At 48.1% G+C, this 23,495-nt stretch overlaps 3 protein-coding genes across 9 annotated transcripts in view; 2 read left to right on the plus strand and 1 right to left on the minus strand.

Annotated features, from left to right (window-relative positions):
* The window catches only part of LOC104068219 (periplakin), a 26,377-nt gene extending 19,196 nt beyond the window's left edge, over window positions 1–7,181 (plus strand). The window contains exons 15-22 of the mRNA XM_054080113.1: window positions 149–327; window positions 418–556; window positions 1,311–1,504; window positions 1,839–1,989; window positions 2,290–2,373; window positions 3,281–3,397; window positions 4,071–4,163; window positions 4,681–7,181. The gene's annotated coding sequence lies outside the window, so the exon portion shown is untranslated. The remainder of the gene's footprint in view (window positions 1–148; window positions 328–417; window positions 557–1,310; window positions 1,505–1,838; window positions 1,990–2,289; window positions 2,374–3,280; window positions 3,398–4,070; window positions 4,164–4,680) is intronic.
* Window positions 1–7,365, plus strand: part of PPL (periplakin) — an 8,455-nt gene extending 1,090 nt beyond the window's left edge. The window contains exons 3-10 of the mRNA XM_054080895.1: window positions 149–327; window positions 418–556; window positions 1,311–1,504; window positions 1,839–1,989; window positions 2,290–2,373; window positions 3,281–3,397; window positions 4,071–4,163; window positions 4,681–7,365. Of these exons, the coding sequence (XP_053936870.1) occupies window positions 149–327; window positions 418–556; window positions 1,311–1,504; window positions 1,839–1,989; window positions 2,290–2,373; window positions 3,281–3,397; window positions 4,071–4,163; window positions 4,681–7,365 (3,642 nt within the window). The remainder of the gene's footprint in view (window positions 1–148; window positions 328–417; window positions 557–1,310; window positions 1,505–1,838; window positions 1,990–2,289; window positions 2,374–3,280; window positions 3,398–4,070; window positions 4,164–4,680) is intronic.
* UBN1 (ubinuclein 1) overlaps window positions 7,321–23,495 on the minus strand; it is a 26,263-nt gene continuing 10,088 nt past the window's right edge. Inside the window, exons 9-18 of one of the 7 annotated variants that reach the window (XR_008452358.1) lie at window positions 23,165–23,283; window positions 22,607–22,735; window positions 21,556–21,699; window positions 18,495–18,545; window positions 17,280–17,322; window positions 15,730–16,953; window positions 14,516–14,768; window positions 14,113–14,202; window positions 8,619–8,761; window positions 7,321–8,443 (exon numbers count right to left, since the gene is read on the minus strand). Coding sequence is in view for 6 of the 7 variants with exons in the window: in XM_054080107.1 (XP_053936082.1) it covers window positions 8,706–8,761; window positions 14,113–14,202; window positions 14,516–14,768; window positions 15,730–16,953; window positions 17,280–17,322; window positions 18,495–18,545; window positions 21,556–21,699; window positions 22,607–22,735; window positions 23,165–23,283 (2,109 nt within the window). In the remaining variant the exon portion in view is untranslated. Of the gene's footprint in view, window positions 11,313–14,112; window positions 14,203–14,515; window positions 14,769–15,729; window positions 16,954–17,279; window positions 17,323–18,494; window positions 18,546–21,555; window positions 21,700–22,606; window positions 22,736–23,164; window positions 23,284–23,495 lie in introns of all 7 variants that reach the window. The other 6 variants (XM_054080107.1, XM_054080108.1, XM_054080109.1 and 3 more) reach the window with 6 other exon arrangements.

A 23,495-nucleotide genomic window follows, 5' to 3' on the forward strand; every position in this document is an offset into this window, starting at 1 on the left:
TCCTTCTGTCCCCTACAGGGCTGAGAGGTACCTGCTATCAAGCGCTCAGCCCTGACCTCCCTTCTCACACTGGGCAGCCAAGGGTCAAGCTACTTTCTTACCACAAGGTCCTAGTTCTGTTGCTATAAAGGCTTTATTCCTACTGCAGAACATCACCAATGAGATCCGTCGCATTGAACCTGAGAAAACAAGGAAAATCCAGGAGTGTGAGGTCTTCATTGAATCCGTGCCAAACACTGGCAGCGCCACCTTGGTAAAGAACAAGGTGGAGAACACCACCAAGAAGTACGACCGTGTAGTCCAGCTGCTTAGTGCTGCCCAGGAGAAGTAAGTCATGGCTTGAGCCTGGCATAACATAGGATCCTACAGGAGATAAGCACAGGTGTGCCTGAACACCTTTCCTGTCTGTCCATACAGAGTTGAGGTTGCCATGCACCTCGAGAGGAGCCTCCAGCAAGGCCGAGACCTGCTGTCTACCTATGAGAACAAACTGGTCATAGATGACACAGTGCCAGAGGATTTGCAGGTGGTAGACCGCAAGAAAGAAGAGCTGCTGGTGAGTGGTTTCTCCAGGCAGTTTTGTACCCTATCGACATGCTTCACATACAAAATGTTTTTCCAAAAGCTGAGGCAACTGCTGCTCAACTCACGAGCTGGAACAGTTGGTAAAGGGATGGCTTCCCCTGCTGGAGACAAGGCTTCGCATTAACCTCTGTGATCCCCACTCATTGCCATCCCAAACCAGAAAGCAAAGGCCAGCTGAATACCTGTGATCTGATGAAAGGCCAAATGGAGAAATGGAGGACAAAACGGTCTGGGAAAAGCAATGCAGAGGCTGATACTTGACAGAGATGGACCTAGGAAGGCTTTAAGCACAGTTATCACTAGGAAAACCACTGACCAAAATTGGCAATCCTTTTGCTATAGAAAGCCTAGAACTGGCTAGGCTGGAATTTTCTGTCCTCCTTCAGCTTTCCTATCAAGTCCTCAAGTTCAGACTAGCGTGCAAAAACCTTAACAGCTCCTTCTGGAGTTGTTGCACTGGCAGGAACAGGGTTTAAGGCTTGCATGAAGAACATCAAATATTTTGCACATAGTACGCTTGCTTTTAAAGATCAACATGTAGAGAAGGGAGCAAGAGAGCTTTTCTCCCCATCAGGTTTGCTTATGATGCAAGCCTCTAACCTGCTGCTCTTCACAACTCACCATCCTTTGCAGCTCCAGTGCAGCAGCTAGAGTTGATGAGGAACAGTGACAAAAGTCTGGGACATGTGTCACTGTGGAGAAACTCTCTGTTGCTTTTTCCACAGGCCATGGGAAGTGACCTCCAATCCAAAAGGTTCCTGCTCAATGAAGCAGAGCAGAACTTGATAAGGACAAAGACATGCTCCAACACCCTGGCCAGCAAATTCCAGGAGCACTGTCCCGACATTGAACGGCAGGAAGCTGAGCTCTACAAACTCACCCAGCGCTTCAACAACCTCAACAAACAGATTGACCACAGGTAAGACAGAAGATAGGATCCAGCTAGGACTGAACCAGCATGGAGAGCTGGAATATTTACAGTGGAGTTGGTGAGAGATATAACACCATCATGGGAACGGGCAGTTGCAGAAAGGCTTTTAGGAAGGGAGAGAGGTTCCTAGCATGCACTGGCTGGGTAGATCTATGCAGCCTTTAGGATTAAGTGCTCTTGCAACAGAGAGGGGGACTTCAGCAAGAGAACAACTCTGGCTCAAATCTGTATCTTTAGGGAGCAGTGGAAGGGGGGGTGGGTTCAGAGGCATTTGCAGAAGACGTGAGGTAGCACACTGAAGCTGAGCCGATTTCCCCTCCAGGACGCAGACCCTGCAGAAAGCAAAGAATGCCTATTCCAACTACCGCACCAACTATGACAAAGTGAACCAGTTCCTGTGCAACATACCCAACTATGAGCCGCAAGAGACTGACAACATCCAGCAAGTGGAAATGAAGCTGAAGAGCCAAGCGGTAATTCTTTCTGAGAGTGCCCTAGGCTCCATGAGTAGAGGAGAAGGAACACCACTAAGATAAGGAATGGAATTCAAATGCTACCTGAACAGAACACAAAAAAATATAAATACTTATTAGCTTGCTTAATTTTTATGCTATAAGGTCCCACTGCCACACCTGTGTCTTGTTCCTACATAGCAGGGCAACTTGTGAAGGTTGCATTTCTCAGTGGTGTGATTTTAATGGCAACCCTCAAAAAGGGTGAACAACGTGTCTGGATTTTGCATTCCCCCTGACATGTATTCCTCTGCATGCCAGGCACTCCTCAGTGACATTGCAAGCAAAGAACAGGAGGTGCAGAACATCTCTGCCACAGCTCAGCAATACCAGCAGGCAGTGAAGGTAAGGACTGGAATTCTGCCGGTGGGAGAACTTCAACGGAGACTGAGAATGGTTTGGGTGGGAAGGGGCCTTTAAACTCCATCCAGCCCAACACCTTGCAGGGACATCTCCCACTCCATTGGGTTGCCCAGAGCCCATCTAACCTGGCCATGAACACCTCCAGGGATGGGGCATCTCCCCACCTCTCTGGACAACCTGGTCCAGTGTCTCACCCACCCTCAGCATAAACTATTTCTTCCTTATTTCTAGGCTGAATCTACCCTCTTTTAGTTTAAACCCATTTCTCCTTGTCCTATTGCTGCAGCCCCTGCTGAAAAGTCTGTGCTCATCATTCCTGTTGCCCCCTTTAGGTACTGGAAGGCTGCTCTAAGGTCTCCCCAGATCTTTCTCTTCTCCAGGCTGAACACTCCCAATGCTCTCAGCCTGTCCTCATAGCAGAGCTGTTCTATCCCTTGGATAATCTTTGTGGCCTCCTCAGGACCCACTTGAGCAAGTCCTCATCTTTTCTGTACTGACGACCCCAGAGCTGGATGCCACACTGCAGGGGGGTCTCACCAGGGCAGAGTAGAGAGGGAGAATCACCTACATCCTACAAGGAGCCAATTAAAGAAAGCCTAGTGCCTTTGCTCAGTCAGCTGATAAGCTAAAAAACAGGTTATCTGCTTCAACATTGACATCAGATGCCCACTAGCACAACTGGCTCAGATTTATTACCTGTGAAAGGAGGTTTTTCCACTCCAACCCTGCTGGGACATCCTGCCAACAATTCTCCACGTGCCACCATCCTTGGAGTCTCACCTAATGTACAGGTCAAGGGAAGAAGTCATTAAAGCTAGGGTTTAGGAGGGATTTGTGCATGAAGGGGGCCCAGTAATCTCACTTTCCTCCTGGAAACTTCTTCCCAAAGGACTACGAGTTAGAAGCAGAGAAGCTTCGGTCCATCCTTGACCTAGAGAATGGCCGGAATGGGTACATGAGCAAGAAGCCCAGGCTGCAGTCTCCAGCTGCGAAAGTGAAAGAGGAGGTAAATAAGGGGTAGTCTATAGTGACTGAGAGCAGCTGACAGCTTGTGGGACCAACAGAGATTTTGCAAGCAGGGTAGTTGCTGTTGGAAACCTTGATCCAAGAGGGAACTGCAGGGGAGGGCAGAGAATCAGGGGAGAATCATCATTCTTAACTTATTAATTTTTTTGGACTAGGCTGACCAGAATGAGAAAGGGAAAATAGTGGACAGAGCACTTTCATTCTGAAAGGGGGAGGTGGGGAGAAAAGCCAAAACCCTGACATTTTTCCTCTCCCAAGACGTTCAACCGGAGAGCGAGATTTCCCCAGTCTGCACACTGGATAGAAATGCTGACAGCAAAAGCAGGCCACAAGCTACTTAGTTAGGCAGGAGCTGTTCATTACCCTGGGTCAAACTCACCCTGCCTGCCAAGGCAGGCAGCCAGAAGTGTCCACCTGCTTCTTCCTCATCTGCGTCCCTTTTTGCACATTTTGAGTAGGAGATGTACACCATGACCATAGACGCATGTGTGCACGAGAACTGCTCCTCCTCCCCTGAAGCCTGGCAGATTACCTATGTAGAAGGTGTTTGGAACACCACCCAGGGTTATTTCTGTAAGGCCAGGCCATGTGGTTTCTATGCAGCAAGCACCTCTGGTTTGACCATCTTTTCTCAAAACATTTTTCTTCTGTAGGAAGCTGTGCTGGCAGCCAAGTTCACCGAAGTAAATGCTGTGAATAAACAGAGGCTGCAGAATCTGGAGTTTGCTCAGAGCCTCCTGCGGCAGGTAAGTGGTCACCAGGAGCAATGTGATAGCGGAAGGACAGTCAGGTAGAAAATCATCCACAGGTGCCTTTCCTATTACAAGCTGAACTGGGAATAAACCTACTAGCTAGTGTTTCATGTCCCCCAAATCATTAATCAGAAGACACAAATCAGATAGAACCCCCCCTCCCCGCCTTTGCCACCCCCATCTCCTGCTCACCCTAGGAAGCTCCGCGTCATTTTTAACACTTCTTTTGCCAAAGCCATGCCAGAATTAGTGTCCTTCATGACTAAAAGATTTGTTTTGACAGCAACAGGCATCACAGAAAACATTTCTCAGGCTGCGAATCCGCAAAGCAGTTAAAGAGCAGCCTGTTTGCAAATCCCCCCTCCCCTGCTCAGCATTTGCAATTAGGAACCTCCGCTAACCAAGCTCCTCCTCCTCCTCCTGTCATTTTGTGGCAGGAGGTCCTGAAAATAAGCACCAGAAATGGGATTATTTGGGTTTTTTTTGACTCTATGTTCTTTTTTTAAAACAGCAACCAGAGATCCAAGAGACACAAGACTCTTTCCAGACTGAAAAATATGTAAGGCCTGTGGAAGAAGTGTGGAAGCTGAAGAAAGAGCTTGAGGATGAGACTCAGCGTCGGCAACAGCTGGAAGCGGAGATCAAAGCCATTCAAAACAACATTGTCCACCTGCAAAACCAGAAGCCCCAAGAAACTGTTGTTAAGAAAGAATTGCTGAAGAAAGTGCCTGACCCTCAGCTGGAGGAGAGCTTCCACAAACTGCAGCAAAACCTTGCAGAAGAGCAGCGCAAGAACCAAGTGCTCCAGGATGAGCTGGAGGCTCTTAAAATCAGGCTGCGCATTTTAGAGCACGAGAAGAGGGAAGGAGGGCAGGAGTATATAGTGAAAGAGGTACTGCGTATTGAACAAGATAAGGCTCAAGCTGGTGAAATCCTGAAGCTCAAAGAAGAATTGGAAGAGCTTAGGAGGCAGGAAGGAACCAGAGAGAATGAAGTGATCTTTTTACGCCAACAAATTGCTGTGCTATCCAGTGAGAAGAACAAAGAGCAGGAGAAGGTAACAGAGAAGGAAGTGCTGAAGCTGCAGAATGATCCCCAGCTGGAGATGGAGTTCCAGAGGTTGCAAGAGAACAAGCAGAGGGAGACTGCTCTTCGGCAGAAGCACGAAGAAGAGCTCAGCTTCCTCCAGGACAAGCTGAAACGCCTTGAGAAGGAACGAGCCATTGCTGAGGGCAAAATTACCGTCAAGGAGGTGCTGAAAGTAGAGAAAGACTTAGCCATTGAGAGAGAGGTGAATGAGCTCCGGCGCCAGTATGAAGATGAGAAGTCCAAAGGTCGTTCCAATCAACGAGAAAAGGCTGAGCTCCTCAGGAAGATCCAGCTGTTGGAGGAAGAGAATGCCAAGGTGGTTATCCAGGAGAAAGTACGTGAGATCGTGCGCCCAGACCCTAAGGCTGAAAATGAAGTTGCCAACCTTCGTTTGGAGCTGGTAGAGCAGGAGAGGAGATACCGAGGTGGCGACGAACAGCTGAAGAGCTGCCAGAATGAATTGGCTGCTCTGAGGAACAGAGGGCCACTTGTAGAAGTCAAAGAAGTCATTAAGGAGGTCATTAAGTATAAAAATGACCCAGAAACTGAAAAGGAGCTACAGCGACTCCGAGAGGAAATCATAGAGAGGACTGGAGCAATTGAAAGAGCTGACCTCGAGATTTACCAGTTGAAACAAGAGATACAAGCTTTGAAAGATACCAAACCTCAAGTGCATATGAAGGAAGTTGTTCAAGAAATTCTGCAGTTTCGGGAAGATCCCAAGACGAGAGAGGAGGTAGAATCTCTGAGAGTGCAGCTAGCAGATGAACAGATTAAACACATTGACCTGGAGAGGGAGCGGCTACTCCAAGAAGAGAAAGTAAGACAGAAGGAGGAAGAACTTTCCCAGGTGAAGGAGAAAGTGGTCCAACAGGAAGTAGTGAAGTATGAGCAAGATCCTGCCATGAAAGCTGAAGTCAGCTCCTTCTCTCAGAGCATAGAGAGCGAGCTGAAGCAAATTGATTGCCTCCGTGAAGAACTCCGCAAGCTGCAGAGGCGGCGGTCTGAGTTGGAGCATCAGCTAGAAGAGCTTGAGAAAGAGAGACAGGCCCGCAGAGAGGCTGAACTTGAGGTGCAGAAGCTGAAGATTAGGTTGAATGAGTTGGAAGAACAGGAGAGGCAGACAACAGAACGAGTGACTGTGAAACAGAAAGTGATCCTTCAGCAAGATCCCCAGCAAGAGAAGGAGCACTCCCTCCTCAAGCTGGAGCTAGAAGAAGAGAAGCACCGGAGACAAGTCTTGCAAACTGAACTAGAAGCCCTAAGGAAGAAGCTCCTTTCTTTGGAGAAGATGGAGGTTAAAGAGAAAGTGGTCTTTTCAGAAAGTGTCCAAGTGGACAAAGGAGACACGGAGTATGAGATTCAAAAGCTGAAGAGCAATCTGGAAGAAGAAAGTAGGCGTAAGAAGGAGTTAGATGCAGATATCAACCGCCTCGAAACCAGGCTGTCTGAGGTGGAATTCAACAACTCCAAGTCATCAAAGGAGCTAGACTTGTTAAGGGAGGAAAACCACAAACTACACCTTGAGAAACAGAACTTGCTGATGGAAACAAGGAGACTGCAGTCAGAGATTGAACTCACAGCAACAGAAACTCGGGATTTGAGAAACATGAGCCACGTGGACAGTGGAATAAACCTGGACTCCAGATTCCAGGCTTTGGAAAGAGAGTTAGATGATCTGAAGCAGTTATCCAGAGAAAAAGACACAGAGATTGAGCAACTCCAGAACCGCCTCAAGACAGTGGCTATCAAGAGGGAACAAAGAGAGAACCACCTGAGGCGCTCCATTGTGGTCATTGATCCTGACACAGGAAAAGAAATGTCTCCAGAGGAAGCTCATGTGTTTGGCCTCATTGAATGGAGCCTGTTTGTCAAACTGAAAAGCCAGGAATGTGACTGGGAGGAAATCTCAATAAAGGGTCCCAATGGGGAATCGTCTGTGATCCTTGACAGGAAGTCTGGTAGAGAGTTCTCAGTTGAGGATGCCTTGAAGAGTGGAAGGCTAACCATGGCTCAGTACAACAGTTACCTCAACAAGGAGATGTCGATCCAGGAGTTGGCGGTCTTGGTGTCCGGAAGCAATTACAACACACTCCCTCCGCTTTAGAAACTTTTCTTAAGAGCTGCCAATCAGAGCTGCTCTACTCGTTACCTACAGATCACTGCAAGTCCTTACCCTCCTTTGTGCCTTCTGAAATGCTAGACTCTGCCCCAGCCATGCTACAAAGCCATGCTGCTTGCTGTCATACACTGCAGAAAAGCACCAACAGTTATGGAGAACACATCAGGACTACAGCAAAACCTTCTCCCTCTCCTCATCTCCACCTAACCACCCAACCTAACAAAAACCAAGACAAAAAGCCTCAGGACAGTGAAGTATTTTAAGTCCAAAGACTCAGTAGAACCCACAGTTTCCGCAACATATACTCATGCAGTGTCATTAAAAGCTGTATACCACAGTCATGAGAGAGATTGAAGGTCAAGATGACTCCGAGGTGACCAGCAGTGGGTGGTTAAGTCAGCTGCATGTTATCGTGAACAACTGAGTAAGTGATGGGAACATCCTCTGAGAAAATCAGCTCTGTAAAAACGAAAGTTGTGCTACACATCTCCATTCTGGATCACTGCAGATTCGATCACCATTTGGTTCACCTACATGCCTGCACTACTGGGGAAGAGTGAAGCAGATGTCATTTGACAGCAGCAGCCGCAGATCCAGGAGGAGCATTCATACACCACAGAGGTCACCAAGAAGTACATGAAGAGATGGCAGCGCTGCCAAACATAAGAGGGTAGTGTAAAGCATGCAACTGTAACCGAGCGCAGAGTGCCTTCCAAACACCGCTAGCTTACCTCACGGCTAAAAGCCATCTGTGCTGATATTTTACTGGATGGAGTTACATGCAGCTAAAGGTTTCATTTACTTGTGTAAGGGAATGGGAAATAGAGGGGGATTCTATTTATAGTACAAAATAAAAATGCAGTGGTTCCAATCAGAAGCTGTTTTTTCTTTATTAATTAGAGCAGTCTCTTCATCTCCAGCTTTGCAGAAAGATGCCATTTCAGAATCAAAGCTGTTCATTTTAACTGTTGACTCCTTTCCATGGGGGAAATTGCTGGAGCAGATTAGAGCTGGGACTAATTAGCAGCTGTAGATGGGAGTGAACTAACAAACAGGAGTGCAACTGCAGGAGAACATGGAATTACACTGGGATGTACCGGGGGCTTCCACACACAGGGCACATTCAATTCCTTTCTCCCAAATTCCTGAACCCCAGTAACACTTGCAATCAGCAAAGGCAGCCATAAGCATTCACTGCGTATATATCCTGGCTTTGGGAATTAACACCATTCGCTCACCTTTGTGAATGAAAGGAGCCCGCAGGATCACACCGTCACTCCAGGGTCCAGGCCCCACAAGTCCTTTCTAGCAGACAGATGTCAACTTCAAGCATCAGCAGCAGCACGTGGAATGAGAATGTGCAATTCTGCCGCCACCGTGGCTAGAAATAGAGCTGGAGTTCACTTACCACATCTCAGTCTTCAATGAAAAAAGAGTATACAATTCATTACTCACTCGAGACACAAGATGATCGAGAGGTGATCATCTAAGCTGAAAGACAAATTCTTGAAAGCAAGGTCATGGAAGGATAGGCAAAGAGATGGAAAAGAGCATTTTGCAAACTTTGAAACAATTTATTCAGTTGTTCTGTACAAGAGTAACAGTTTTCACATCGCCCCCACCATCTTCAGCAAGACAGTCCCCCCAAACACAACAAAATAGAATAGGAAACCGCAGCTCACACACCCAAAAGGAACTGCCATCCTCAGTCAGTGCCATGGGAGCCTCGCCTCCCTACACCATCACAAAAGCATTGCAAGTTGCCTCACCAAGGCAGAGATGCCAGACTCCAGGCTCCCCATTTGCTGCCGGGTCTCTGCGTGGTTCTGCCTTGCTGCGCCTGCTCCTACCACTCACTCACTCGTCGTAGCATGTAAAGAAAAAATCATCCCACAGAATTTCCAACAAATAAACATTTCCCTGAGGCAAGAGGCTTCGCAAAATTCCTAGAAGGAGAGCATTCTGCTCTGGCCACGCACACAGGTGCTTCCCAGCAGAAGCATTCAAGTGAAAGCAAACAGAGGGAGTAGAACCAGTACCTTGAGTCACTCGCTGAGAGGCACTGTCCTGCCAGGTGCTCCAACGTGCTTTCAGTGACCAAGGGAAGTTGAAGGTGCAAAGCACCTCTCAGGATTAGGTCTTCAACCACGTGACATCCACTACTCAGAGTCTATCCACCACTGCTGTGCTTAGTTTCAACAACACAAGTTCTGTCTTTGGCTCTTTCGCTACAACCTAAGGATTTCCTGTAAACAAACTGTAAATCTGAACTGCGTTTGTTTTTTTTTTTTTCCTTTTAATTCAGACAAAGCCCTGACCTTGGGAAGTTCTGTGTCAGCTCAGATTGAAACAGCCTGGCTTGGATCTTACTAGAAATGGGGAAAAGTAAAGCAGGTATTTGCTGGTATCCTCAGTGTCAGCATCCTTCCCCAAAGCTCAAGAAGGAAGGCTGCAAGCTTTTGCTTGCAATACCAGTGAAGTTTGTGTGGGTCAGCTCTACCCGAGCACGACTCAGCTGTACCCATGCAGGCCTGAGGAAAGGCAGCCTGGGGGAAGTGCAGGAAATCAAACACAGCTGAGCTGGAACCACAGCCTGCCCTTCACTGACCACAGACCAAAAGAGCAAGCTCACGAGAAATGTTTAGGTCTAAGAGTTAAAAGACTAAAACAGCAGAGAGCCCCCCAATTCTAGCTGGTCCCCACTCCACAGCTGCGACAAGAACACAATCCTAGTGCACAAATCACTGCTGAGAGCAATATTGTTCTCTGGAATCCATTTGACCAGTAGTAACCTTGGTTATCTAGATGATTCCCTTTGCCCACCAAAGAGATCATAACTGACGACTCTAGGAAAGAATGGCTTTAGGGAAGGGTCTGGAACCCGCCTGCACAAACTCAGACAAGAACTGGTGCTCCTTCTGCGTTTGGTACTGTGTTCGCAGTCACCAAGACACCACTGAAGTCCAGAGAGTGCAGCTTTTTTTTTTTTTGATGTGCAACCATAAAAAGCTCTATTAAATAAAACAGACTACATTTTAAATACTGAAAGATCAAAAAAGGGTTGAGGAGCACAAAAAATAGAGCTGAAATGTGTGTCACTAGTCCATTCTTGCTCCACCACAAAAGGCACTGGAATTATGTTGTCCTGTACATGCGACACGTCAATAAGTGTCCCATTCGATCCAATGCATCCAATGATAATGAGGATAAAACTGAGCAGGAGGAAAAAAAATCCAAAACCCAAAAGAAATAGAATTCTCAAAGTCAATGACTGCATCTAAAAACACATCTCGAGTCTTCCTTCTCCTCCAGAGGGGAACATCAGGTGGTTCGTTAGATTCACCACACAGGAAATGTTAAGTCCTCCACGTAACTGTAGCACAATTTTATAGTACAATTTCAGAGTTAGTCAAACGTCTTCAGAAAGCACTGGCAATGCTAGAATGATCCAAATAAATCCAAAGCAGTAGAAAGAAGCACCTTTCATCCCCTCCACTGTGAGGCCAAGGAGGTAACTGGACTCGGAGGTACTTGGCAGATACAGACACCAGTGGCAGGGAATTCACTGCAAGAAAGCCAAGCCACCCGGGTTCTCCCTGCAGGTTCTAGCTCCTGCCAGTGCCAGGGAATGCATCGAGGGCAGCAGCAATAAAACAGTGCTACAAAATGCTTCTCTCATTAGGGCATTGCCCAAGGTGGCCCCCTTCACATGGGGCTTGGCTCTGAAAGCCTCTGAGCAAATGCACCAATGAGTTCCTTGCTGCGGTTCAGTCTCTCCAGTTGTTGTGAGGAAAAACAGAAAAGACACAGCCAGTATCCAAAATTCAGGACCTTTTCCTCTCGTGTTTATCCCAGCTCTAGCTCCCCTCCTTGCAGACGTCACAACTTGCGCTGCTGTGCATTGGACCCTTTGCCATGAAGCTGAGAAGCATCTGAAAGAAAATAAAACCTAGTGGGAAGGGGGTTTGGCACCAGCTCCACGGAGCTGCACGCAGCCGCAGCAGCCACATGTCTCCACAAAGAAAGACCTACTCTTCCCTTTCCAGCACCAAGAAATTGGGGAGTAAAAAGAGCTGCTTGGGAGCTCACAGCTGGGAGCAGCCCTGCCTCTGCACCCAAGTAAGGGACACAGGAAGCACTGAGACTCTCCTGTGGCCTCCCAGGAAGTGCGCCATGGCATGGATTCAGATTGCTTGTGGACTAGCTAGCCTGAGCCCTTCTCTAGAAGCCACCCTGCTAGGTCTCCACACCTAGGAAACCAGAAATAGAGAAGTGGTTGCCTTTGAAATAACCCTGTCAGTGCAGCCTCACTGCTGGAATCACAGAATGGCTTGGGTTGGAAGGGACCCCAAAGCCCATGCAGTTCCAACCCCTTGCCATGGGCACCCAATGGATCAGGGGGCTCAGAGCCCCATCCATCCTGGCTTGAACACCTCCAGGGATGGGGAACTAACTACTTCTCTGGGCAACCTGTGCCAGGGCCTCCCAACCCTCAGAGCAAACCATTTCTTTCTAAAATCTCATCTCAATCTCCCCTCTTTCAGCTGAAAACCATTCCTCCTTGTCCTCTCCCTGCACTCCCTGATCAAGAGCCCCTCCCCAGCTTTCCTGAAGCTCCTTTCAGTGCTGTTGTAATGAAGGCTTTAGGTACCCACTAAAAGCAAGAGAAATCATAGGAATCTACTGGAGTAACAGAAAGGAACAGGTGTGGAGGGAAAAGAGAAAATGCACTGGAGAGAGAAGGAAGAAGGAACTTTAAGAAAGCAGAGGTTCTCCAGGATCAATTAGAACCACCAGACTATGAATGAACAAATGTGTATAGTGAGACGTGCAGTTAAGCAGCAGTGGCACCAGGCAGCATAGCAAGAGCTTCTTCCCCACAAGGACAGTTCATTCCATGCAAGAGCTCGGCCCCAGCCCGTCACATTCCTGAATCAAGCAGTCAGAACCATCGCAACAGCACCAGCACACAGGCACCTCCACCAGCAGATGCAACAGTGACAACACACAAGCAAGCACCAAACACTCCTTGCACAGATGCTGTTTGATGAATGCCAGCACTTTCACTGAAGACGTCAAGGATTCCTTGCATTTGCAGCACCCTACCAACACAGCAGAGTCCTTGCAGCTTTCAGACAGAGCGATGCGGCTGCAGCCACCTGCATATGCGGCCAACCACACGTTATGCCACAAAATAAATTAACCCATTTTAAGACAATGGTGGTCACTGAAATATCTCCTGTGTTCTTCTATAAAACACCACAGCTGATTATCTTCCCAGAGGAGACAGCACAAGGCTCAATCTCCAATCTTTATGTGAAAATACCAAGTGAGAAAGCAGGTCCCTGCTGAAGCTGTCTTAATGGTCAGTTCCTCTTCACTTATTCCCAGCCACCTTTTGTCTACTCGCCGTTTCTGGCACTACATCCTGCCATCATTCTTTGGTTATAAACCCTATAAGCAACAGTGAAGCAACCGCTCTAAATTCCTTCAAATAATGGGACAGAAAACTCCTTCTCAGCAGCACAGAACACATTTCATAACCCAGGTTCCAACCAAAATCAGTCACCCTGCCCTCCAGTAACTGTGAATTTACAGACAGGAGGGAAGGGTCACACCAGGGATTGCTGCTGGCACCTCCTTCTGCTCTACCACAGGGGAGTGGCGTGACCACTCACCTCAGAGAAACTGCAGTAAAAGCAAAGACAGCAAATCCTTGAGTTTTCACCAGTTTTCTTCAGCAGACAAGCACTGCGCTGAGCAGCACAAGGCACTGCTTCCCACAACTGCCATGGGAGGCCACAGGAGCTTCAGCAGGTTCCCCACACATCTATCACCCTCAGTGCCACAACATCAGCTAGCACATCCACTCCTCTATGATTCTGTTCTACAAACCACTCCTCAATCAGGCATGTATTGCCCAGTAAGACAATGACACAGGAGCAGGCACTAAGGCAGCAGCACTGAGCTGCACTGAAACGCTAAAGAACCATTGCTCAAGAAAGCCGAAGGAGCAATTAACTACAGGGCAAGAAACTCCCTGAAGCAGATCAGCTCCATCTGCTGGCCTTGCATTTCAATTCTCTGAATGCTGCATGGATCCCCCTTACTTCTCTCCTTCCTCTACAGTGCATTTACAGAAACTCACAGCCTGCAGCAAGACTCTGTTCATGAGCAGAGAAGTTCTTTGGGAATCTCTTGTTTTTATTCATTGCTTCTGCAGGTGTCAAACTGGCGCAGAACAGGCTTAACTGCAAACTCATCACACCGTCACCACCAAGTAACACAACTCCATTTACAGTACAAACTTATTGTGAAGGAGGTGCAGGCAATCAGCTCCTTGCATAGATGCAAGATGCTCTGGTCTGGCACATTTTATATAGGTCACCAGATCTGCAGACTGTGCATAAACACGCACAGCTCTAATCCTGGCAGGATAATTCTTCACCACGACTCAAGCAAAGCTGAGCACCTCCAGGAACCAACACGTGCTATAAGCACTGAGGGCTCATCCTTTCAGAAATGCACACGTTTGCCCTGGCTGACTAAACAGTGAAGGACGCAGAAGGCTACACCTCGCTTTGTACCCTGGGGCGGCCACAAGTTTTAGCAATGACTGCACTGGTTAACCAACGTGGACAACCACTTTGCTTTCACTCCTAGAGGAAGTATCTGCTGAGATACAGGATGGCTCGCGATGTGGAAGACAAACATGACCATCTGACAAGTTACCTGGCAAACTTTGCGGTAAATGAGTGGACAGGGCAGAGTGTGGGAGTGGCGCTGCATGGTGAGGGCTGGCGTGCAAGCCAGCTAGAAGACCTAGAGAGAAAAACAAAGAAAAGAGAGGGGAAAAAAAAGAACAAATACACATCGAAGACAGAAACAAGCAGAGGAGCTGCAGCAGTAAGCCTACAGTTCAGCTTCCAGGCAGTGGGACTTCAGCTATAGGGATGTGCCCAAGGTTCTCCAAGTGCAACTGCTGGAGATATAAATGTGTGAACTACAGCATGAAGCAACAGCAAGAGAGATGGATTGGTCTGCAATGGGTTAATATAGCAGAGCATCAGCGTTCTGGTTAACTGACAGCACAGGCACAAGTAACACACGCACACATGGCCAGGAGGATACTCACTGTGGCCAAGGCTGTGGTGGAAAGTTCCTGGAGCAGGTCCCGTAACTATTGCATCTTTTGATACTCCTGGTTTTGGGGAGGAGTCTGAACTGAAGGAGATGACATGAAGAGGGAAGGAATGAATAGGGGAGATAATACCTAACGGGGCAGAGCTCAGGGAAGCTGGCAGCTTTGGATTGTTGGACTTGTAGGATGGAGCCAGCACACTTAAGGAGGAAGAACTTGTTAGCAGCACAGCTCCACTAGTTCCTTTCTGAAAAACAATGGAAAAGGTCAGTCAGGAGCGGCAAACACAAGCCATGGCGTTACTCGTACTCAAAGAACTGCAAAACATAGAGCACTCAAGAGCACCTCCTTGCAAGGAGCATCCTCCCAGCCAGGGCCCAAGAGCTGCCAAATCTTAAGGCCCTCTCTATGTGCCCAGAGCACTGGCAATCCTGCTGCTGGATGCCATACTCTTCTAAATGTGACCATACTGGATTTCCTTCTGTTGTTTTCATACTCTGGACCCATGCCTCCATTTGGCAGAGGAAAAGCTTATGCATTGCCTGCAAGTTCCAGGGAGGATCTTTTCTACTCACTCCTAGCAGCACATCACTGCTTACATGTGAAGGCACCAAGGTTTGGTGGGCCCCTGCACACAGGAACGTTGTGTGAGGTCTCTCCCATGAAGAGACACACCACTGGGGAAAGCTTGTCAGCTTTTTATCTCATCAACAGACTAGGTGCATGGGCTGAGCAGTCCACCGTTTGCAGGCCTATTTAAACCTATTAATTTAATTGCCCTGCTCCTTTCATACACCACACAAGGCGGCAGGGACAAGCAGCCAACAACAAATTAATACAACAGTGTCGGGAACAATTACTTTTTTCCTACAGATGAAAATTAAGGCCCTTCTACCATTAAATACAACGGCTAAATAATAAGTCTGTACGGGTAACTCCAGAGTCCTCATGAGACATTACATCCCCATGAACAGGGTCTTGCTTAGTTATGTTAAGCTGAAAATGAAAGCTTGAATTCTGGGGCGCAAGCCCACGGCAAAGGCCAGGACTGCCCAGCCTAAGCAGCCAAGAGCCAGAGTAATTCAAGAATTTCAGGAAATTCTTTTGAAGGCATCACTTTATGGCAGGCCTGAACAAGCAAGGAGACAGCCCAACAGAGTGCCACGCATCCTCCTGGCTTTAGGCGAGTCCAGCACAGCCCTGCTTACCGGCACAGAGGTAGAAGATGCGGTGCTGCTAACAACCGCTGGCTTTAGGGAGGAGGTCAGCAATTTGGCCACTCCTTGAGTGCCCCCGCTAGAATCTCCATTTGAACCTCCAGGAGGTGCCACCAGAGTCAGCTTCTGTGAAACAGGCGACTTCTTCACCGAGGAGCTTGAGGATGGGCGGCTGGACACCTGGCCTGAGGATGGGGTCTGCATGCTTGGCACCAAGCTTCCAGAGGAGGAGCCCTGGTTTGCTGCAGGTCCAGATGAGGAGCTGCTGGAAGAAGCCCCATGCTTAGAGAGGGAGCTAGAAACGAAGGGCGATTTGTAAGATTGTCCTGAAGAGCTAGAGCCACTTGAGTGCTTTCCTGTGTAGCTGAGAGATGATGACAATGAGCCTGGGATCTTGTGGGAGCTGCTAGAGTTTTGGGAGCTGCCTGGTGATGCAGACAAATGGGAGCTCTGAGCTTTGGTTGATGACTTGACCTGCTGGATGAGGGAGCGCTGGGGCAGCGGGGAGGACTTGGGATTCTGCAGTTTGACAAACGGAGTTGGGGAGGTGAAGTTTTTCTGTAGTTGGCTGCCTGAGTGAAAGACCTTTGCTTGAGAAACTGGCACTGGGGTGGAGGTCTGAGGCCCGTGGCTTGGCCGGACCAGGCTGTGGTGTTTCTGCTTTGCCTGGTGTGCATCAGGAAGGATTTTGCTGGGGGAGGCTTGGCAGGAGAGCTCTTTGTAATTAGAGTTCTCTGTCTTTTTGTCTTGAGAAGATTGGCCCAATGCCAGGGCCTGCTCAGCCAGGAAATTTAGAGGAGACTGGAGGGAACCAGAGGATGATGTAGGGAAAGGGTTGGACTTCGGACACGTCCTCTTCTCCTCTGAGGACGCAAGATTTGAGATCTTCTCTGGTGGAGCTTTTGGAGCTCCAGGAAGAGTAAAGTCAGGGCTTCCTCCTGCTCTGCTGTTCAGCACAGTCAATTCCTTTGAGACTGCTTCAAGGGAGGAAGTGGGATTATGAATTAAGTCTTCATCCAAGGAGTCATCCATGAAGGTAGCAGAAGCACCAGTACTGCTGGCTGCTTGGGCTGTTGCAAAGGACAAGAGGTCTCTGGTTTGGGCACTGATGCCCAGAGCTCCTCCCTGGGGCTCTGAAGACAGAGCCAAGGTGCTGCTTGTGTGCATTGAAGGAACAGAAACTGACACCTTTTTCTCTGGCTTACAGGAAGTTTCCTGGAACAAAATCACAGAAGGCAGAGTCAGAACAGAAGCAGGATTTACTGCCGAAAAGGGAAAGGAAGGTTCCCGATTTCGGGACTAAAGGCAGAAGAGGCGTGATCTGTGCCTGCCAGCCCCCTGCCTCCCTCCCCCGACTGCTGCTGCCATCTGCTTTAGCTGCTGTTGTTTTCTCCTAGCCCAGTACTGACCAGAGCAATTTCACAGCTCAACTTCTTTGTACCTAATGTATAGATACAAGATCTAAACATTGGATTTTAACATGTGAGACAACTCACTCTCAGTGTATGACAACCATGAGAACCAGAAAACAAAGAACTCACCTTCACTTTCACCTTAGTAGGAGCTATAACTTTCTTCTTCGTCCTGTTTGGAGTAAGACAAAAGAAACATGGCTCACTGAATGCCTGCAGGGAAACATCCAATTAGGGAGGACACTTGGGCCCTCTTAGTGATGATCCACTGAACCTTTTGCAAAGAACCGAGGGAACACAGGCAGCAGGTGTTGTTGCTAGGATTCAAAACCGTATGACATTTGGTTGCTGCTCTAAGAAGCTCCAGCTCCCACACAGGGGAATGAATTAGGGAGTGGAACAGAGTCTTGAAATGGTAGCAGAGCAGTGAAAGCCCTTGGACACACCCTGCACCGGCCACAGGGCTGGGAGTGACTACAGGAACCCATTGCTGCTCTCACTACAGCAACACCCAGAGAGAAACCAATACAGAGACTGGTTTAGAGAGAAATTACACAGTTCTTTTTAGGTTCCCAGAAGTAAAGGACGCAAAAAGCATCTGCCAAATTCAAGGAAAATAGATCATTTGGTCTGGTCAGATGCGATCTCTGGTACAAGACATCCCTGAACTGCTGGAACAAAGGGCCGAGGGAAGCACGACTCTACAATCTACTTCATACTCACTCACACTTCCCCTTGCTAATTCAGTGCCAAGACCAGGACTGCCTGTCAAATAGACATCAGCCTAAATCCATATCATCATCTATTATAGATTGCCAGCAAGATCCATGAGACCCTTTGGCATTAAAGCACCTGCCCAGCTGGATTCCGATGGCTCTCTTGGTTTGCCACCCATCAGCCTGTTTGCATCCACCTTCACTAGCTTGAGCTCAACGTATCCCTCCTTTAACCGGGCAACAAGAAAGAGGGAATCCAGAATCCAGTAAGGACTGACTGAACAGGTAGCGATAATCACAGTGCTGGCATCACACTCGACTTTACCTTGGTCTGCCACCTGGGGACTAGCAAAGAGGCCTGACTCCAGCCTGTTGAACAAGGCCAGGAGGCAATCTGGCTTCAAAGTTCTTGTCTTTGATTTTACTATAAGGTTAAAGCACCTCAGGAAGGCTGTTGCTGGGAGATGGCACACACAAACAACTCCTCTCCCTAGGCCTCCCAAATGACGCAGTGCCAGACTATCTGATGGGAGTCGAGCAAGCTCAGGTGCTCCTGCACGATCCACCCAGGACCCAAGGAATGGAGTTCACCAGTCATCACTCCAAAGGAATGCTGCGCGATACTCACAGGACTGATGTGAGGTGTCCATGTACACGCCTGCTCTCCTTAAACAGTGTCCTAAGAAGGGAAGAGAGCAATGAGAAGTGACATCCAGCAAGACCCAGTAGAGTAGCTGGGATCACTGGAGACAGAGCTGCACAATACAGCAGGGGACTTAATGAAATTAAAACCACAGAGAGCAAACAAATATTCATTCCTCCTCTAGAAAAATCCTGCTGAACTCCCCCACACAATTTCTTCTCTGGGGAGCTTTGCTTGCAGGCGCTAGAAAGGCCATTGAGACGGCTGTTGGACAATAACTAAGGAAAAAGCTCTGCCACCTTAAAAAGCTGACAGCCAACTGGAGAGGCAGTAAATACATTCAGGCTGGGTGTTACCGCTGCCACGGATCATCCAGGAGCTGGCAGATCATACAAGAGCTCTCCACCAACTTCAAGAGAAAGATTAACTTGTCCTGCCTCAATAGAGCAACACATATGAGAAGTCTCTGCACACTGCATGTCTCCATAACCTCTGCATCCCCAGGAAACAGCTGAGCAGACTTCTGAAATTAGCACCACCAGTTCTGTAATGACGGACCAACCACAACCAACAGACAGACCTTCATCCAAACCCCTTTGCTACTAAGGCTGAGGAAACCAGAATCTCACACAAACACTGTTTCACCCAAACCAGCTGCCACTCAGCTGCACTCTTAGATGTCAGGGTGAGAAGCTTATAACTACTACATCTTCAGTACTGGCAGAGAGAATACGCTTCCTGTCTGCTATTAATGGCCTGATAAAGACTCCTGACATCCTTTTGCTTTTAAAAAGGAAGCTTATTTTAACATTACATTCTGTTAATCGCATTTTAGTGCTAACTGAGAATGCAGAATAATGACCAGGGCGCCTCTGAACTCACACTCAAAGTTGCTACTCTGTCCATCTTCAAGTTCCTCTTAAGGATGAACTTCTGTGATCACGATGACAGTGAATCGAGCTGACTTGTCCATAAAATTGTTTACAGTTCTCCTAGTGTTGCCAATCCCTCCCCAACCCTTTTGTGTGGCTGTCACTCTGCCCTCTGTCTTTAAATCAAAATGTCACAGAATCATAGAATATCTCAAGTTAGAAAGGACTCATACGGATCATAGAGTTCAACTTCGTGTCCAGCAGGAGAAACCACTGTCCTTGAGCCACTGGAAAGCAAGGAGGAAAACTGCCTCCAGTCAGTCATTCTGCAGTTAACTTCACTGAGAGTCTCTTCTACACTATGTCTTAGGTGAATGTTTGTGTGCCTGAGAACAGATTCACCTACAACCTAGGGGGGAAAGAATTTTATTTCCTTTTATTCCAAGAGAAGGTTTATTAAAAGATGGCAAGCTGAGCCCCCAAATCGGCTAACATCTTCATTAACCGAGTAGGAATCCGCACCCACCTCTTCATGCCATCATTCAGCTCCCATACACTGAAACACACTACAACCCAGCCCGTGACGACGTCTTGTGCACATGCAACTGCAATAAATGGCCACGGACTTTTCCAAACAGATCTGTCATGCGCCACTCAATCTGTCGTGCACTACTCATACTCACTGCTCATAACAACTGATGCCTACTTCTTCCTTTATCCCCCAGGAAACCCCAAAAACAAATTCGGCAGAGAGAAGACGACGGCAGTTCTCAGCTCTTTAAATGCAAAGAGATAGAGATCCCAGCAGTAAGACTGTACAGTTGTCCTTTCTTTAAAACTATTGAGCAAATCCAAGCAGGCCAGGAGCTGATGCAAGTCCCCACAGAATGCCTCTCGGCAATTTGTAAGGCACTCTGCAACTGCCAGATTAATGGCACAGATGATGGAGGGCATGAAAGAGCAGGAAACAGCAGTGAAGACACCACTATAAAGAAAACCACACCAAATTCGTGCTTAGTCTGCTTTCTGACATGTCCAGTGCAAGCCTGAAGCACCTAAAACTTTCTGCTTTGCCTTCTTTTGGGAATACCATAGGGTTTAGGGAAGACTTCCCAAACTGACTGAAAAACCTGTCCTTTGTGAGACAGGTTACAAAGAGATCCTTCACAATGCAGATTCAAGAAACCATAGGCTGGTCAGCCTCACCTCAGTCCCAGTTCTACCTTGTCACTGCCAGTCGCATCCATTAGAGGGCCAAAACTGGTCAACGTCATCATTTGCAACCTGGACGTTTGAGGGTGATATAAAAATGGAGGGAAGGGGTAGAACATGTTCGAGGGCAAGGCTGCCATTCACGGGGACCTGGAGAGGGTGGAGTAAAACAGCCAACACAAACCTCGTTAAGTTCAACAAAGGCAAACACAAAGTCCTACAGCTGGGATGGAATAAACTCATGCAGAAACACAGGCCGGGCCAGCTGGCTGAGTAGCAGCCATGCAGAAAAGGACCTGGGGGTCCTGGTGGGCAAGTTGAACAGGAACCACTGCTGCAAGGGTGAGCTGCTGAGACCTGTATCCTGGCAGGTATTAGCAAGAGCACGGCAAGCAGTCCAAGTGCTTACTGTTTAGCACTCATGAGGTCACATGATACATCATCCACTGTCAGGGTCCCCACAATACAAGAGAGATGTCAACAAACTGAAGACAGCCCAGAGCCACCAAGATGGCTGAGGAACAGGGACACATAAGAGGAGAGGTGGAGGGAACTGGGTTTGCCCAGAAAATGAGAAGACCAAGGAGACGTCTAATTGCAGTCTTCCACTATCTAAAGAGTGGAGGGTGCAGAGAGGCATGAAGAAGATGGAGCCAGACCCTTCTCAGAGGCGCACAGCAAAAAGCCAAAAGAGAGAATGTTCAATTCAGTGCATAAAGGGGAAATCTGATTAGAAATAAGGAGAAAAGATTCCATGAAGAATGATTAAGTACCAGAACAGGGGCCCAGAGATGCCATGGTTATCTCCATCCTTGGAGATTTCCTAAGCTCCATGGGACAAGGCCCTGAGCACCCTGATCTGACTTGGAAGCCGGCCATCCTTTGAGCAGGGGGAGCACTAGTGACTTTCTGAGGTCCCTTAGCACAGGGAATCCCTGGAGTACAACTTGATGCTTGCTCACCTGGCCTGCATCCAGCCTTTGGGCCAAAGGGGCTTCACCTCTCCATCTAGGAAGGTCTTCACATAATCCTCAAGAGACTGAGCCTTATTCTTGTCAAGGTCAAAACCATCCAACTTAATCTTCACCAAGTGGCAAAGCAGCTCCCTGAGGAACAGGAAGATTTCACAGATAGTTATGCAGATTTATTCACCCCAGTTGGAGGTCACTCTCTGCATCCAGGACTGGAGAAATACGCCAAGATACGCCTGGCTCTGCACAACACCTTGCCAATAAACCCGACCCTGCACCACCTCCACAAGAAAGGGGAGGCAAAGGCACATTCCTCGCTCCATGTCTGCACAAACATTGATGCATCAGGGAAGTAAAGCCTTGTTCCCCCTTCCCATTTTAATACCTGAAACAGCAGAGAGAATAAACCAGTGCCAGGATCACAGGCGTCACCAACAACCACAGACCCAAACGTCTCTGCAGACCTCTGTGCTGAGAGGCAACAAGGAGGCAGGAAGCGAAGCCTGCTTTGTTCTAAACGAATCGGCCATCTCTGCAGCAACACCCCAGTTTCTTACAGAAGAAGATGAAAAAAAGAGGCAGAAGTAATTCCCATTTCATCCTTTGCCACTCTCTCCTTCTCCCAGCACTCCCTCTTTTCGCAGGCCTGAGGCAGCAACCCCCATTCACTTTAGATGCTTTCACCACTAGAACCCGGTCTTGTGGAGAGTCCAGCCAGTGGGACTACAGCAATTCAGCAGAGTTCTTTCTTCCCCTGCAGATCTGTCCCTCTCTTTTGGCTTCTGCACAGAGGCTTTTCAGCCCTTCTCTCAGAGTTGGTTTGTCCCTGAAATCAGCTTTGTTTTGCAATGTATGTAAGGGTGAGATTTAATAACTGCAGCAGTGGCTTCCATAACCAGCACAGCCTGCCACAAACCTCTGAGACAGCTGTGACTACAGATGATCAGCACTGCTCTGAAAATACAGTGCAAATACTGAAATGCTTCTCTTCCAACTGCACAGAATAAGTTACAGGTTTAATTAATATCTAAATTATGCAAACCTGATTTCATCATTCCACTGAAATTTCTTTCGCGGTCCCATGACACGCTTCCCTCCCTTTTCTTCATCCTCCTCATCATCGGAACAAACTCGGTCTCGCTGTTCTTTGTCCTTTTCCTCTTCCAGCATCCTAAAACGGAGACAACGATAATGTGGAAGTCACTGTCCTGAAGATTCAAAGAAGGGATCTCTGAGGGACACAGGTCTCAGTAGTCAGCGATAACACACACAGGAAGGGGGCCTAAATCTCCTGCTTAGAGAGCAAGCTGAGCCAAGTGCTCAATTAAGACATCTACTACTGTGTATGACACCATAAGCCTCACTGCTCTTACACTGCCATGTTCCTAAAAAACCACACACAGAGCAGTGAAATATTTCAGCCAAGCTCCAGTCCCATCAACGCTGCTGCAGTCAGCATTCCCATAGCACAAAGAATGCCCATCAGCAATTTTTGGCTACAGAAGAAAAGTAGGTGATAAACTTCAAGAGAGCAGCCTAGAGGTCACAGGGAGCCTGCTGAGAGAGCTACAGATGTGCAGCAAGCGAATGAGGAGCTTACTTGGCAAACTTGGCCTGAGTATGGGCTTGGCATTCCTCCTGGTACTTGGCCATCTGCTCTGGCATGACCCTTCCAATGGCTTCCTTGAGCTTCTGCAGAGGTTCCTTCCATCGGCCACCCTAGAGCACAGCACAGAACAGAGCCAAGTTCCATATGGCTTCTTCCAGCCAAGACACTCAAACCTGGCAGGGAGAAATCCAGCCACGTCTGAATCCACCCCACCAGAAGCGGTGCCTGAACCATGCTCCATGGAGCCCACCACCCCACCAGGCAGAGAAAATCATGCTCTAGAGATCAGGAGAAACATACACATGAGATGGGACAGTGCTGC

This window comes from Cuculus canorus, chromosome 15 (assembly GCF_017976375.1).
Source record: "Cuculus canorus isolate bCucCan1 chromosome 15, bCucCan1.pri, whole genome shotgun sequence".
NCBI classification, from domain to species: domain Eukaryota; kingdom Metazoa; phylum Chordata; class Aves; order Cuculiformes; family Cuculidae; genus Cuculus; species Cuculus canorus.